This window comes from Cyphomyrmex costatus, unplaced genomic scaffold (genome assembly GCF_001594065.2).
Source record: "Cyphomyrmex costatus isolate MS0001 unplaced genomic scaffold, Ccosl1.0 scaffold69, whole genome shotgun sequence".
Classification (NCBI taxonomy): Eukaryota; Metazoa; Arthropoda; class Insecta; order Hymenoptera; family Formicidae; genus Cyphomyrmex; species Cyphomyrmex costatus.
The window spans coordinates 1,856,796-1,869,612 of NW_017280255.1; the positions used below are offsets into that span (position 1 = coordinate 1,856,796).

General features: G+C 39.5%; 1 protein-coding gene across 1 annotated transcript; it reads left to right on the top strand.

Moving 5' to 3' along the window:
- The first annotated feature begins 2,158 nt into the window (after positions 1–2,158).
- LOC108780300 (silk gland factor 1) lies at positions 2,159–3,688 on the top strand. Its single transcript, XM_018547955.1, has one exon. It carries the CDS (start codon positions 2,159–2,161, stop codon positions 3,674–3,676), a length of 1,518 nt encoding a protein of 505 aa, XP_018403457.1. The 3' UTR covers positions 3,677–3,688.
- The last annotated feature ends 9,129 nt before the right edge of the window (positions 3,689–12,817 follow it).

The window sequence follows — 12,817 nt, forward strand, 5'->3', positions numbered from 1 at the left end:
AACTAAGAATTTGTATAGTCTCGTTTCATCCAATAAATGCATAACAATTACTGACGTGAATCAATAATACCTAATGCGAAGGTTGTATTGTCAGTGCATACAAATATTTATATGTGAAAGTTTAATTATTGTTATTAAGAAAGATCAAATATTATTCAAAGTTCTTCATATAGCTTCTGAAAACATATCTCTCTCTCTCTCTCTTTCTTGTAAGTACATATATACATTCAAATAAAAGTGTCTTATAATTTTTATTTGATATGCATGAAGCTTATAATAAAATATACGATAATAAATCTGGTGATATAAAGTTTATAATATTATATAAAAGTATAATGACGAATAAATAAGAATAAATAAAACGATTAAGTTACGACGATAAAAACTACGATATACATATCACACTGTATATACACTTATACCCACGTTGTATTCCAAACTTTCGATTATGATGATTCCATGGCAACCCACGTGGCTCAGATCAGCCGGTCTTCTTCGCGGACACTACCTCGAATAGTTCACCTCGTTCACGTGTAGATTCACTTGTAAGTTAACGGAACAATATCGAAATGAACCGCGCGCGCGATCAACGTTTCTACTCCAATTCATGCATTATTTGTAAAATAATAGCGGTTCGGCAGGAAAGTCGGGAGGAGAAAAAGAATACAAAACGCGAGTAACGATTGATCGGACGAAGTGAGAATGCGCGTCGCCGGAAATTGTTCGCAAGAGAGATCGTTCGCGAGAAGAGAAGACGCGTAAGGGCGCGTCACGTACGCACGCACGGACGAAGGTGGCAGTTATCAAACGCGTGGCAGACGACGACAACATGATGACATGGGATAGAGGAGCGGCCGAGCCATGATCGATCTCGCGCGCGCGGGCCATGGTGCATGCGCGTATCACGTTCCGCTACGCCGTCATGTACGGCGTCGGAGGGGAAGTGGCCGTGGCGCGGCACGCACGATCCGACGACGTGCGATTCATACTGCGAGCGGGAGGACTGTCGGCCGCGTCGACGCCACCGTCAGATTGGTCGGGCGACACACGAGCGGAAATACGGCTGCACGGCGATTGGCCGGCCCGGCTGCGTCGGGCGCGGCTCTCACCGGCCGATGGTGGGGTATATTTGAACAAGAGCCGCCGACTCAAGAGTACCGGAGTACACTCGCTAACCGGCCACCATCCACAACACGGCACACAGAGAGAGGAGAGAGAGACTCGTCGTCGGTACGCGAGGCGGAGTGTGTGGTGAGAGGTGGTGAGGCGGCTCAAACAGCAGCCCCGCTCGATCAAATAACCGACCGCGCGCGCGACCGACGAGCGGCCGTCACCGTATAGTGCGGTTGGTGTTGTTTCGCGCACTCGTCCACGTCGTACAACACGCGAGCGAGAGCCTGGCTTTGGGCTCTTTTCCCGTCGTCGCGGCTTTCCGTACGCGTCGTGCCCTCCATGGTGTTGGGGTAACAATTACCCCTGACTCTCGCGCGCGGGGGGTATATTCACACTTTCGCGCTCTCGCGTCGGCATTCGAATGTGCATCGAATGCGCATCTTCCCGTGAATAAACGGACTCTGTGCATTGTGTTCCGGGAGGAGAAGAACGAGAGGTGAATAAAGTTCACCGGAGAGAGTGCTGCCCTTGCAACCTCTACTAGTCGCTCTTCGGAGTTTCGATATAAAGATACGCTCGTGACTTTTCTTCTCTCGCGTATATATATAAGAAAGGTATACAAGGTAGGCGTTTTTTCGCTCCAGAGGTTGTGACAGAAGAAAGTTCCGTCGACACACAAGTGCGTTCCGTTCAGTGCATTCCTGCGCTTCGAGGAAAAAAAATTTCTATTTTGGTGAGGTTCTCTTCCTTTTTATTTCTCTGGTGAAGTTGTTCTTTCTTCTCTTTAAGTGCGAGGGGACGCGAATTCTTCAGGCAGTCGTGATTTGTGTGACTCGACAGCGAAGACTGATAAATAAAAAGAAGAGAATCCCCTTGATTCGCGATAGCGAGCAGCTGAGCGCGCGCGCGCGCGCGGACCGAGATTTATCCAGGTGGAAAGATTAAGGGAATACCCGACTGCCAACAGCCGTGGTACCGCGGATTTCATGATTCCCGTTTGACAACGACGACGCGACAGCAGGCCACCCCGGCACCGGTGAGCTCTATGACCATGCTTCAGTCGCAAAAGCTGTACGGCGATGCGGGTGCCATGACCAGTGCCGCGATGTCCAGTATGGGCAGCATGGCGCCCACGTACAGCTCGATAAACTCAATGGGATGCGTGCCGATGGGGATGTCAATGGGAGTCGGAGTCGGGCCCAGCTGCAGCCCTCAGGGCGCCGGCGGTTTTAACATGAGTAGCATGAGCTCGGCGATGGGAATGGCGTCGATGGGAGGCGGCGGGATGAGCGGCTACAGCGGTGCTTCGATGGGCGCCGGCGGTGCCTGTATGAGCGCCGTCGGATACGGTCCGCTTACTCCCGGCGGAGGCACCGGCGTCAGCCGAGATCCGCTCGCGCTAACCGAACCGGACTCGCCGAATTCAGCTCTCCAGCGTGCCCGCAGCGATAAGTCCTATCGACGTAGTTACACTCACGCGAAGCCGCCGTATTCCTACATCAGCCTCATCACCATGGCGATACAGAACGCGCCTCACAAGATGCTGACTCTCTCGGAGATCTATCAGTTCATCATGGATCTGTTTCCGTTTTACAGACAGAATCAGCAGCGTTGGCAAAACTCGATCAGGCATTCCTTGAGCTTTAACGATTGCTTCGTCAAGGTGCCGCGTACGCCGGATAAACCCGGCAAAGGATCCTTTTGGACGCTACACCCCGACAGCGGCAATATGTTCGAGAACGGTTGTTACCTACGACGCCAAAAGAGGTTCAAGGACGAGAAGAAGGAGCTGAGCAGACAGAGTAACAAACATCAGCAGCATCAGCAACATCAGGCGTCGGCGGTGGCTACGGTAGCGGTGGCGGCTGGCGCGACCATCGCCGGCCAGCACAGTCCATCCACTCACGAGGTCGCGCCTGGTACCAAGAAGACCGGCGGCTCGTCCATCCACCACGGCGGCCCTCAGCAGGACGACAAAGACTTGCACTCGTTGGTCTCCTCGCACCACCATCATCACACGAGTCTGCATCAGCATCACACCGCTCTCAAGAGCGACACGGACATCGGCGGTCTACTCGGGCCCGATCTCAGCGCTGCTCACGACGAGCTCACCGCGATGGTCAGCCGCGGCATTCATCCGCAACTGTTGTCCGACACCGCGAGCCTCCACCACGGCATGACGGGCAGCCTGAAGCAGGAGCCGCTTTACGGAACGGCGGCCAATCATCCGTTCAGCATCAACAGGTTATTGCCGCGCGACACCGCCGGCACCTCACCCGGTGCCCAGGACACCAAACCGCCCGAGATGAAGATGTACGAACAGCTGCATCAGAGCTACGCTAACTTCGGCTCGCCGCATCATCCGCACGCGCACTCGGCGCCGCCCAGCCATCATCATCACAACGGCATGCACGCCGGCACGAACGCCGCCGGGCCGATGCACATGACGAATCATCATCATCAGGAGTATTATCAGAGCCCGCTTTATCATCACGCGACGAGCGTGGCCACCACCAGCGCTCCACCGCCACCCGCTGTCGCCAGCGCGGCACCGGGCTTGTGACATCACGCTACCCACCCCTACGCTTTGGCCTGAGTCGCTGCTGCCGCGGCTTACGTCGCGACCGCTGCTGCCGCACCGATACCCGATCTGCCCGCGATCACGGCGTCCGCGACGAACGCGGCGCCGCCGCCGCCGCCGCCGCCGTTGCCGCCATCGCCTGCGATCTCGTCGACCTTCACGTCACCGTCGCGAGCACAGCCACGTCGACGCGCACCACGTCGTACCGACAACACCGACGTCGATGATGTCGTCGACGCCGTTGTCTGTTGGCCACCCGACGACGACGACGATGAGTACGACGACGAGAACGAGGACGAGGAAGACGAGAATATCGTCTACAGACGGTAAACTTGCCGAGAGAGAGGTAGGCTTCGGGGTATGAGTCAATTTCACTGAGAATTACGGTTCATCGTCACGAGGATTGACTTTATGTTACGGTTACTGCGTAACGTTGGGTCGACTATTCTAGAGATTATTCTTATTAAAATTACGAGTGTTACATGTCTTTATTACATGTAAAGTATATGCAATAGAGGGCGATTGTTATTTTATTACTTCGATATATTCACACGCATTATGCAAGTTGTTTGTTCAAGGAGAATCTGTGAAAATATTTTCTAAATTATTATTCTTTTCATAAAGAATGCTTATCTCATATCTATAGAGTCTACTATTTATGTTCTACCCTCTTTCTCTTTAAATCTATTCTTTCATTTAAATCGATCATTTGCGATGCTTCGCTTATTGTAAATTTGTAACAATTCGCTAATAAATTTCCGTATCGAATTATATTAGCGGTAACAAAAGCTTAAATAAAATGAAATAGAATAAAAAAAAAATCAATTTACATGACTAGTAGAAAGACAGAATCACAATATATTCTTTACGTTACACAATAACCGATGAATATAGGTTACATGAAAATTAATTTTTTTTTACATAAATATGCAGTGCGCGAGGAAGTAAATTTTTATATATATTTCGTATTTGCATTTTATATATAAGTTTATATTTATATATATTCATATTGTCAATGACTAAAGTTATGCATAAAATTTATTATACTTCAAATTGATCGTTTATTGCACTTTCTACGAAGCCGCTTCCGGAATATTTGATAATAAAAGAGAATAAAAATGGATCCCCGCTCGCGCGAGTTCAAATAAATTTGTAGAATATTCACATTCTTAAATATGTCGAAAACTTCAAGGAGGTCACGTATACACATGTATTATGTCGAGAAAACAAGAAGGAGAAAACAGATAGGGAAATAATATTTACATGCGTACGATCTGTTACACTTGCTTAAACCTATGTCCGTTACTGTGTGTTGTCACTTAAACTGACAATGACTTCGTAAGCATCGTTTCAAGTACAATTGCAAACAACAATCGTGATAGAGGAGATTAAAACCCACTTTAGACGACATCTTTAATTCGTGTGATAGAGTTCTATTCATAATTTATTGGCGTACAATATATCGAAAACGTTTGAGAGTCGAAATATGTGGCGTCTAAAATTGTGAATGGAATTTTATTTCTTTGTTACTAGAATGTCCTACACACTTACGAATGTGTTTTGTGGGATAATTTAACATGGCTACGTTTTTCATCAATTTCGAATGTGTGTTTGATTATAACTTATCTTAATGTTATCTTTATTTCATCATAACTCACTCATTGAATTTATCTGCTCTGTATCGGGGATAGGTATTCGGAAGAAGTATTTGAATGACCGAGGGTACTGAATCATCCTGCATTCCGTATTCCCGAGTTTATCAGAGCCGAGCAATTTGATATCATCGTGCGAGTGATCTGCGTGAGAGTTTTTTATGATACGTTCGAGTAACATCGACATACTCTTAACCAATTAGACACAGTGCATCTCGTCAGTACGCTCTATTTCTTGCACATCGAGAGATTACGTAATAATCCGGCACATACTTGAGTATTTACGATCGTCACCTTTGAGTGGAATTTACAACTCGTTTTGTTTAACAAAATTAATAAAAAGAAAAGACTAGAAAGAAACGCACGAAAAAAAACCAAAGAATACATTTTATACAATTGTATTAAGTAAAATTTAATATCGATTCTTCATGATTTTAGATCTTGATTTTTATCCATCAATATGATTTTATTCAATTATTTATACGAAACACTTATACGAAATCCAAAATTGTTTTGTTTTTCTTCTCATGATCGCTTTTTTGTGTTGCTCATATATAAATAATTTCATTATAAATAGAATTGTTTATATACAAAATCAGTTTTTCCAATGAGATTATATGTAACTCTTAATATAATAGATATACCTATTAAAAAAGCGAGATTTTATATATGGAAGATAAGAAAATGTGAAACGGAAAAAAAACAAGCAAAGAAGCGAAGAAAACAAACCAGGAATATTTTAATTAATATAATATAATCAATTAATTTACGGTATATCATTATTATGTAAAGACTAATATCCGAATTAAATACGTTTTCTCTATGTTTGCAAATTATCTATTTTCATCGTTCATATAGTTATTAGGTAATGCAACTCGGCAGATTGCAAACAGCGTTGACTTCTCGTTATTAGCTGTCGTTTTCTTCCCTTTATCATGAAAGGCAAAAAGATTTTATACCTCATTGAGTCGTGTAATCGCCGATAATCATTATCAACAATTCCTCAACTATACGATATTGCCTTAATTGACAATTTTACAAATTTGTTGAACAAGACCGTAATGACGACATAATATCGATTTCAAAACGAATTAATGTAACGTGTGTTATAGCGAAGATTTCATCGGAATTATTTATGTCGATGTGATGATGTCTCTCTTAAATCAATCATTAATTATTATCAATCATTAATTTTGATTTTTATGCACTTATTGTTTAGTAATTTTTTTTTGTAAAGAACGCAAAGATCGATTTAATTTCTCGTGAAAATCTCTGACTCACATGTCGATATTGACACTCCTCAATATTTTAAATTAAATCTGTCTCATATATTTTTCTTTCTTCGATTTCGCAATCGAACTACCAAATTACATGAAATACAATCACAAGAGAATAATAAAGTAATAATGTCGTGTATAAATAATGATTCTTTTTCTTGCAAACTTAGTTCCAACGAAGTAAAAGATGTGGGCTTTTGATACACCCAACACTCATACTATCATTAAGAGAACCGCCTAAGGGTAATAAAAAATTGCAAGCAATTCACCACATACGATGCTTATTACGATTGCATGAGCCTCGCGGCGATGAACCGATCGGTACTTGAAAATCCTTGACTAATATTATAGGCGCACCCCCTTTGAAAAGGACGCGTTGCTGCAGTAAGAGACGTTGCGGCGTAATGCTTCGACAAGCAGTGCCAGCGAAAAAGTGAGAGCGGTGTCGGCAAAACTTGTGATACTATACGTGAAAATAAATATAAATTAATGAGTACGCATCGCGCGAGAGAGAGGGCACGTATAAATATATATATATATATATATATTATATTCGAGCACTCCGCGTGGCCGTGTAATCCACGCATTTTACGCATCCCCAGTGTCCGTCATGGGCACACACGGACACTCGTGTGCATTCACAGGAAGTATACGAAACGCGCGTGTGCTTCGTAAGCTGAACGTCGATAAATAATAGTTCATTATCGTTTGAGAGCGAAGAAAATGCCCCGCGTTTTTTGTATAATATCTGTAGATAACCCGTATATATCGTAAATACGCATGATGTACAATATTACATGTTAAAGAGAGGTATATATACATATGATTATGTATAGGTACATATAAATGGAAATCTTTATCAATACATTATATTAAGCCTACTTCAGGCGATCTTAATACGTGACAAAGTTTGAGACACGATTCTCTGTCATATTTTGCATTTAAGTGCCGTGTATTCCGATATGTATTCCTTATAACGTATATATCTTCATATTTTTTGTATTGCACGGCATAAAATGTTTTGTCCTGAATTCTGTCACAAGCTGTAGGTCGCTTAAAGTGCGCTTTAAGTATATACATATAATAGAACATAAGAGAATGAATGAAAGAGATGACGGGAGAGCAAGAGAGAAAGAAAGAGGGAGAGAGAAAGAGGAAAAGCGAGCTAGGCAAACGTGATATTTATGTATTTCGAAAGCATACTTTTATACTGTCACACACGTATTCGCGTTATGCGGACGATGAAAGACATAATCATAAGGTATTCTACTTGTTCTAGAAGAAATTTGTTTAGATTTGCGGCTAAAACGACGCGATGTATATACATATAATCTGTAAAATAGCGCGTGTAAACATTCTTGAAGATGTGCTGCAATCTAAAATTGAACAATTCTGTTTCGATTGAGAGTTTATTAATTTCTCGTATTTCTCGAATACCTCGAATGTGCATTATAATCTTAGAACGAACATGATATTATAGTATACCCATAATATAATTTACGAGTTAGTTTATCTCTATTAAAAATAACTGGCATGCCATTAGATCGGTAATCATTTCAGTACATCGGGCAATTAAGTCGAGAAATGTTCTACACGATCAAGTAATAAACGTGTGCAAGATCGCGCAATTGTTGGTGCAATTTTTGTGACCATTGTTTTATTATGCAGGCATTACAAAAGTAGCATAAATCAATTTATTGATTCTCCAAGATATGCACAACAATTGAAGATTAAATGCACAATACACGACACAGAGTTTGCTCGGTAATATTACACATATCTTGTGTCATACGGCTGCGCAATTTCTGTAAGTCGACGTTTGAGTGCAAAGGGCTAAGTTAAGATAATCGAGCGACTTAAGTTGCGTTGTTGAATAGAAAAAAAGATCTCTATAATTAACGCGGGAGCACAGGCGAGCGTGTGTGACAGGAATCTCGCGACTTCGTATAAACGGCGTATTTTATTGGCCACGACAGGTCCATTTGCAGCGCTACTTCAGTCTCTGAATATGCAGTTTATGAAAGCCGTCGTTGTAATAATAGCCTTATTAATATCGAGGAAAGTGAAATCTTGTCTGTTTTCATTGGCGGATCGTTGAAAATCAAATGTCACTTTGGAAATTTTAGAACGGCTTGTAATTTCGCTAATTTTCTCGTATGCTCCATTCTTACGTGCTGCTGCGCAAACTAACTTTCCTTTACGAATGTTTGTTAAATCCGATCGTCGATATTGAATAAATATATTAGTATACATGCGCTGCAAAATCAAAAACGTGAAAAAGTGAGCGATTGCTATGTAAGACGTATACGTTAACCTTCCGTCAATTTTGGCAGAAACAATGAGATTAAAATTAGAAATTTTCTAATATAATGCAAATTAGAAAACTTCTAATAAAATTAAAAATTTATGGATGCTTTTGAAATACGTACTAACCTGTGTATACATCTGTAAATAATGAATTGCGCGTCATGGAAGATCGCTAATTGTTATCATTATATTATACTATCACCGCCACGATTACATTTATCGTGAATCTATTAGGTTAATTCTTTGCTTTATTTTTTGTTTTTATTTTTTATTTGATAAATATCAAAATTTTATACTTTACGATAATTATTAAAAAGAAATTATTTTTTTTTGCTCAAAATTAAAATTTGTTTTATCTTCTCTCTCATAATATCGAATTTGTAGATTTACGAAATTACAATGAAATACATTATTTAGTCTGAAATTTGCAACTTTCTTCGCTAATAATTATTTTTACGCATAAAAATCTGGGTTCGATCGTAATGAAAAATGACAATTGTATACGAATATGCTTCAAGTATATAAAATCTAAAAATTTTTGAAAACTGATGCGACATAAAAATCTCTTTCACAAAGATATCGAGATTTCAATATGATTTCGTGTACTGAGAAATGTTTTTATGAAATTGTTACGGTCGATTCCAGATTCTCCTGCTGTTGAGAGTGCGTCGATCGAAAAGGGAATGAGATAGAAGAGGAAGTGAATCCTACAGAGACCTCTCAAGGCGGGGTACGCGCGAAATGCAAATCTCGAAATTACGAAATCTCATGTTAAACACATTTTCACTGTCCCTCGGGCCGCTCCGCCGTCTTTCCGAGAGTCTTTTATTCATCTACTGCTGCGACATATATACTTGTTCTTGTTCAGGAATCGAAACTTATAATTAATTGATTTCAATAAATTCAGATTTTGGTGATACAGATACGTAAGAATGATAATATCTGTGTTTATTCGCGAGAATTGGCGCGCGATAGATTTCTCGAAAAGTGTATTATAAATTATGCCGAATCTTTGATTGTACTTTCGACACTTCGGCGTCGTTCTCAATCGAACCTGCCCATGTCTGATAAATATACGTCGCCCGACTCTCGAGAGATCAAATGACAAAAAAAGAGTGACTGGACGAGTGAAAGATGTGAAAGAAGAAAATTGCGCTGTTGTTAGGGAAAAAGAGAGAAAACGATAGATTGTATTTGTATGAAAGAGAGAGAGAGAGAGAGAGAGAGTGAAAAAAGCGACGGATCGATGAGAAGGCTGTAAATGTTTCAATAAATTTACGTATTTCTACGAAAACTGAACTATTGCTGTCTTTTTCGCAAATTATTCTTCATCTGACAATTTACAGCAATCCTCTGTTCCATTTCCTTTCATTTTCTCACGGATTATATTCTGTCATAATTTAAAGCAGAGCGAGAAAATATACAGAGAAAGAGAGTTGTGCATAATTATATTTTTATCCAACATTGATCTTGCGGTGAAATTAATTAAAATACATTGAATACCGAATGTTCCATATGCAAATGATATGTAAACAGTTGCATTAATTGTTACTTTTGTCAAAACAAACGATATTACACAGTCGATGCTGTATATTCAATTCATTAAATTCATTTCTTCAAATGACGAATATCTCGGCATTCCGGTCGGATAATCCGTTGAGCAAATTGTGATCATTATAATATTTATTCGCGATTAGTAAATAGCATCTTTGATTGTCTTTATATATCTATCATTTTATCAAATAAAATATATTTAATATAATTTACGACGTCACATTAAATTAAAAATTCTTGTTGTATAAATTGCTGTGTTACACGAAATTTTCATTCATCATTGCATATTTATAATATACAATATTCACGCACAGTTCTTGCATTGCATATCTTTAACATAAATAAAACATACGACAAATAACAAGCTTATATAAATAGAAACTTATCGTATCCCTTTAATATACAATATATAATAGACTTTTAAATGCTACATCAAAATTTTGGAATAAAAAATATCTAAAAAAAGTTTCTGGAATATTTCAAATTAAATATTGTATAATACCAATTAATTACGTTATCAAATATTTAATATAATTACATCTCTAATTTCTGTTGTACTATTTCCTACGTGTACCTACTTCACAATTCATTCAAGATAGCGACAGAGCTACTGCAAAAAGCAACATCGATGAGCTTTGGACAACGGCGTGTCGACGGCAAACAAACCTTCAGCCAGGTTATCAATAGCGATCGATTGATTTCGGGCATGATAACGTGAAACATGTATGTGGAAGGCTCGAAGAGGATAAGTGGGCAGATTAAAAATCAGATAGGCACGCTGGCACGTGTATTGGCGGCATCTTTTCTGACCAAGCGAGTCACAAAAGTCATTGTCATGATAACTGCATGGATAACTATTTTTATCCGACGTTTTAATGACTAGCGGATAATCAGTACCCCCCACGTCTGTACCCACTTACTAAAGAATTAAAAATAATGCAGAGATACACGGAAAAACGTACATAAAATAGTTAAAAAAGTTAGCTACATACAGATCTGAGAATAATTTTGTTACTCAAATTAATTATGTAGGACGCTCAAGTTGATTGCTAGAATGTTAAAAATTTTTGTCCATCACTGCTCATATTTTATTTAAGTATCCTACACATAATTTTGATGATGATTTATCACTCTCTCGTCTCGCAGTAAAAGGTGTGAAATTATTCAGACATACTGAAGATGGCTGAAAAGTAAGCCGAAATATCTTATTTGTTCAAAAATTACAAGAAATTTATTCTCGCACTAACCGGAGAAGAAATTCTCATTAGCTTTCTTTGTTTTTATCTTTGGACACATTCTCGAAAGTTGTTATTATTTTTATATAATTTTGATGTTGTGTTGTTGTTTGTTTTGGTTCAACAAAATTATTTTCAAATCCTTATTTAGTGAAATTCTTAGATATTTCAGTAAAATGATCGTTTTTTTTTCGTGTATAATTCTTAAAGTGTGATTAATATTAATTTCGGAAATGAAAATTTGACAACGTCTATAATTCGAGTAAATATTGTTTGTAAAGAAAATTTTAATCACACAGTTGATTGTAAAGTAAACTGAAATAAGTGCTGTGATATTTAGTTCTAAAACTTATAGATTAATCCTTTGGTCATCTTTTTCCGCGAGTTGTATCAATTATTCGATACCATCCGGATCCACGCATTTATTAAGCACCGCAGTGCGTTTCGCTGTCAGTATAATAATATTTAACTACGATTCCGGAACATTTGCGCGGGAGCACACTCGATTTGTACTCATTGACCTTAAGCTTTTTGTTGGCCAAGTGCGATCGAGTATCTTGTGTAAATTTCCTAATCTGTATATGCTGCAATCCGTTCGTTCAATGCCGATTTACCGCGTGGCTCGACGAGCTGTAATCCGAAGTGAAAGCCGGAAATGCTGATCCGGCGTTTGAGAAGATTAATTGATCATCGAGCGATCGAAAAATATGTTTGGAGAGAATTAAAATCTTTGAATTTCATGAATTTAAACACTTTAATCTTTCCTGCGTAACATCCTGATGAAAGCACACTTTATTGAAGAAATTGAAACATTAAAATATTGAACAAATTTCATCTTGCATTGTTAAAAACTGGTATTATTTTTTTCAACATAAAGAAAATATACGATAATTGTTTTAAATGCGCAAACTTATTTCAGAGAAATAAAATTAAATAAATATTATGTAGGAAAGAGTAAATATATACTTTCTTCCTGTGTATTTTCGAATCGATATTGGTAAAATTAGTTATACAAATTTACTCATGTGCGCGTATCTCTTTCATCTTTACGTTTGCACGCCGACGATTAAGACGAAAATATTTATTTTAGAAACATTT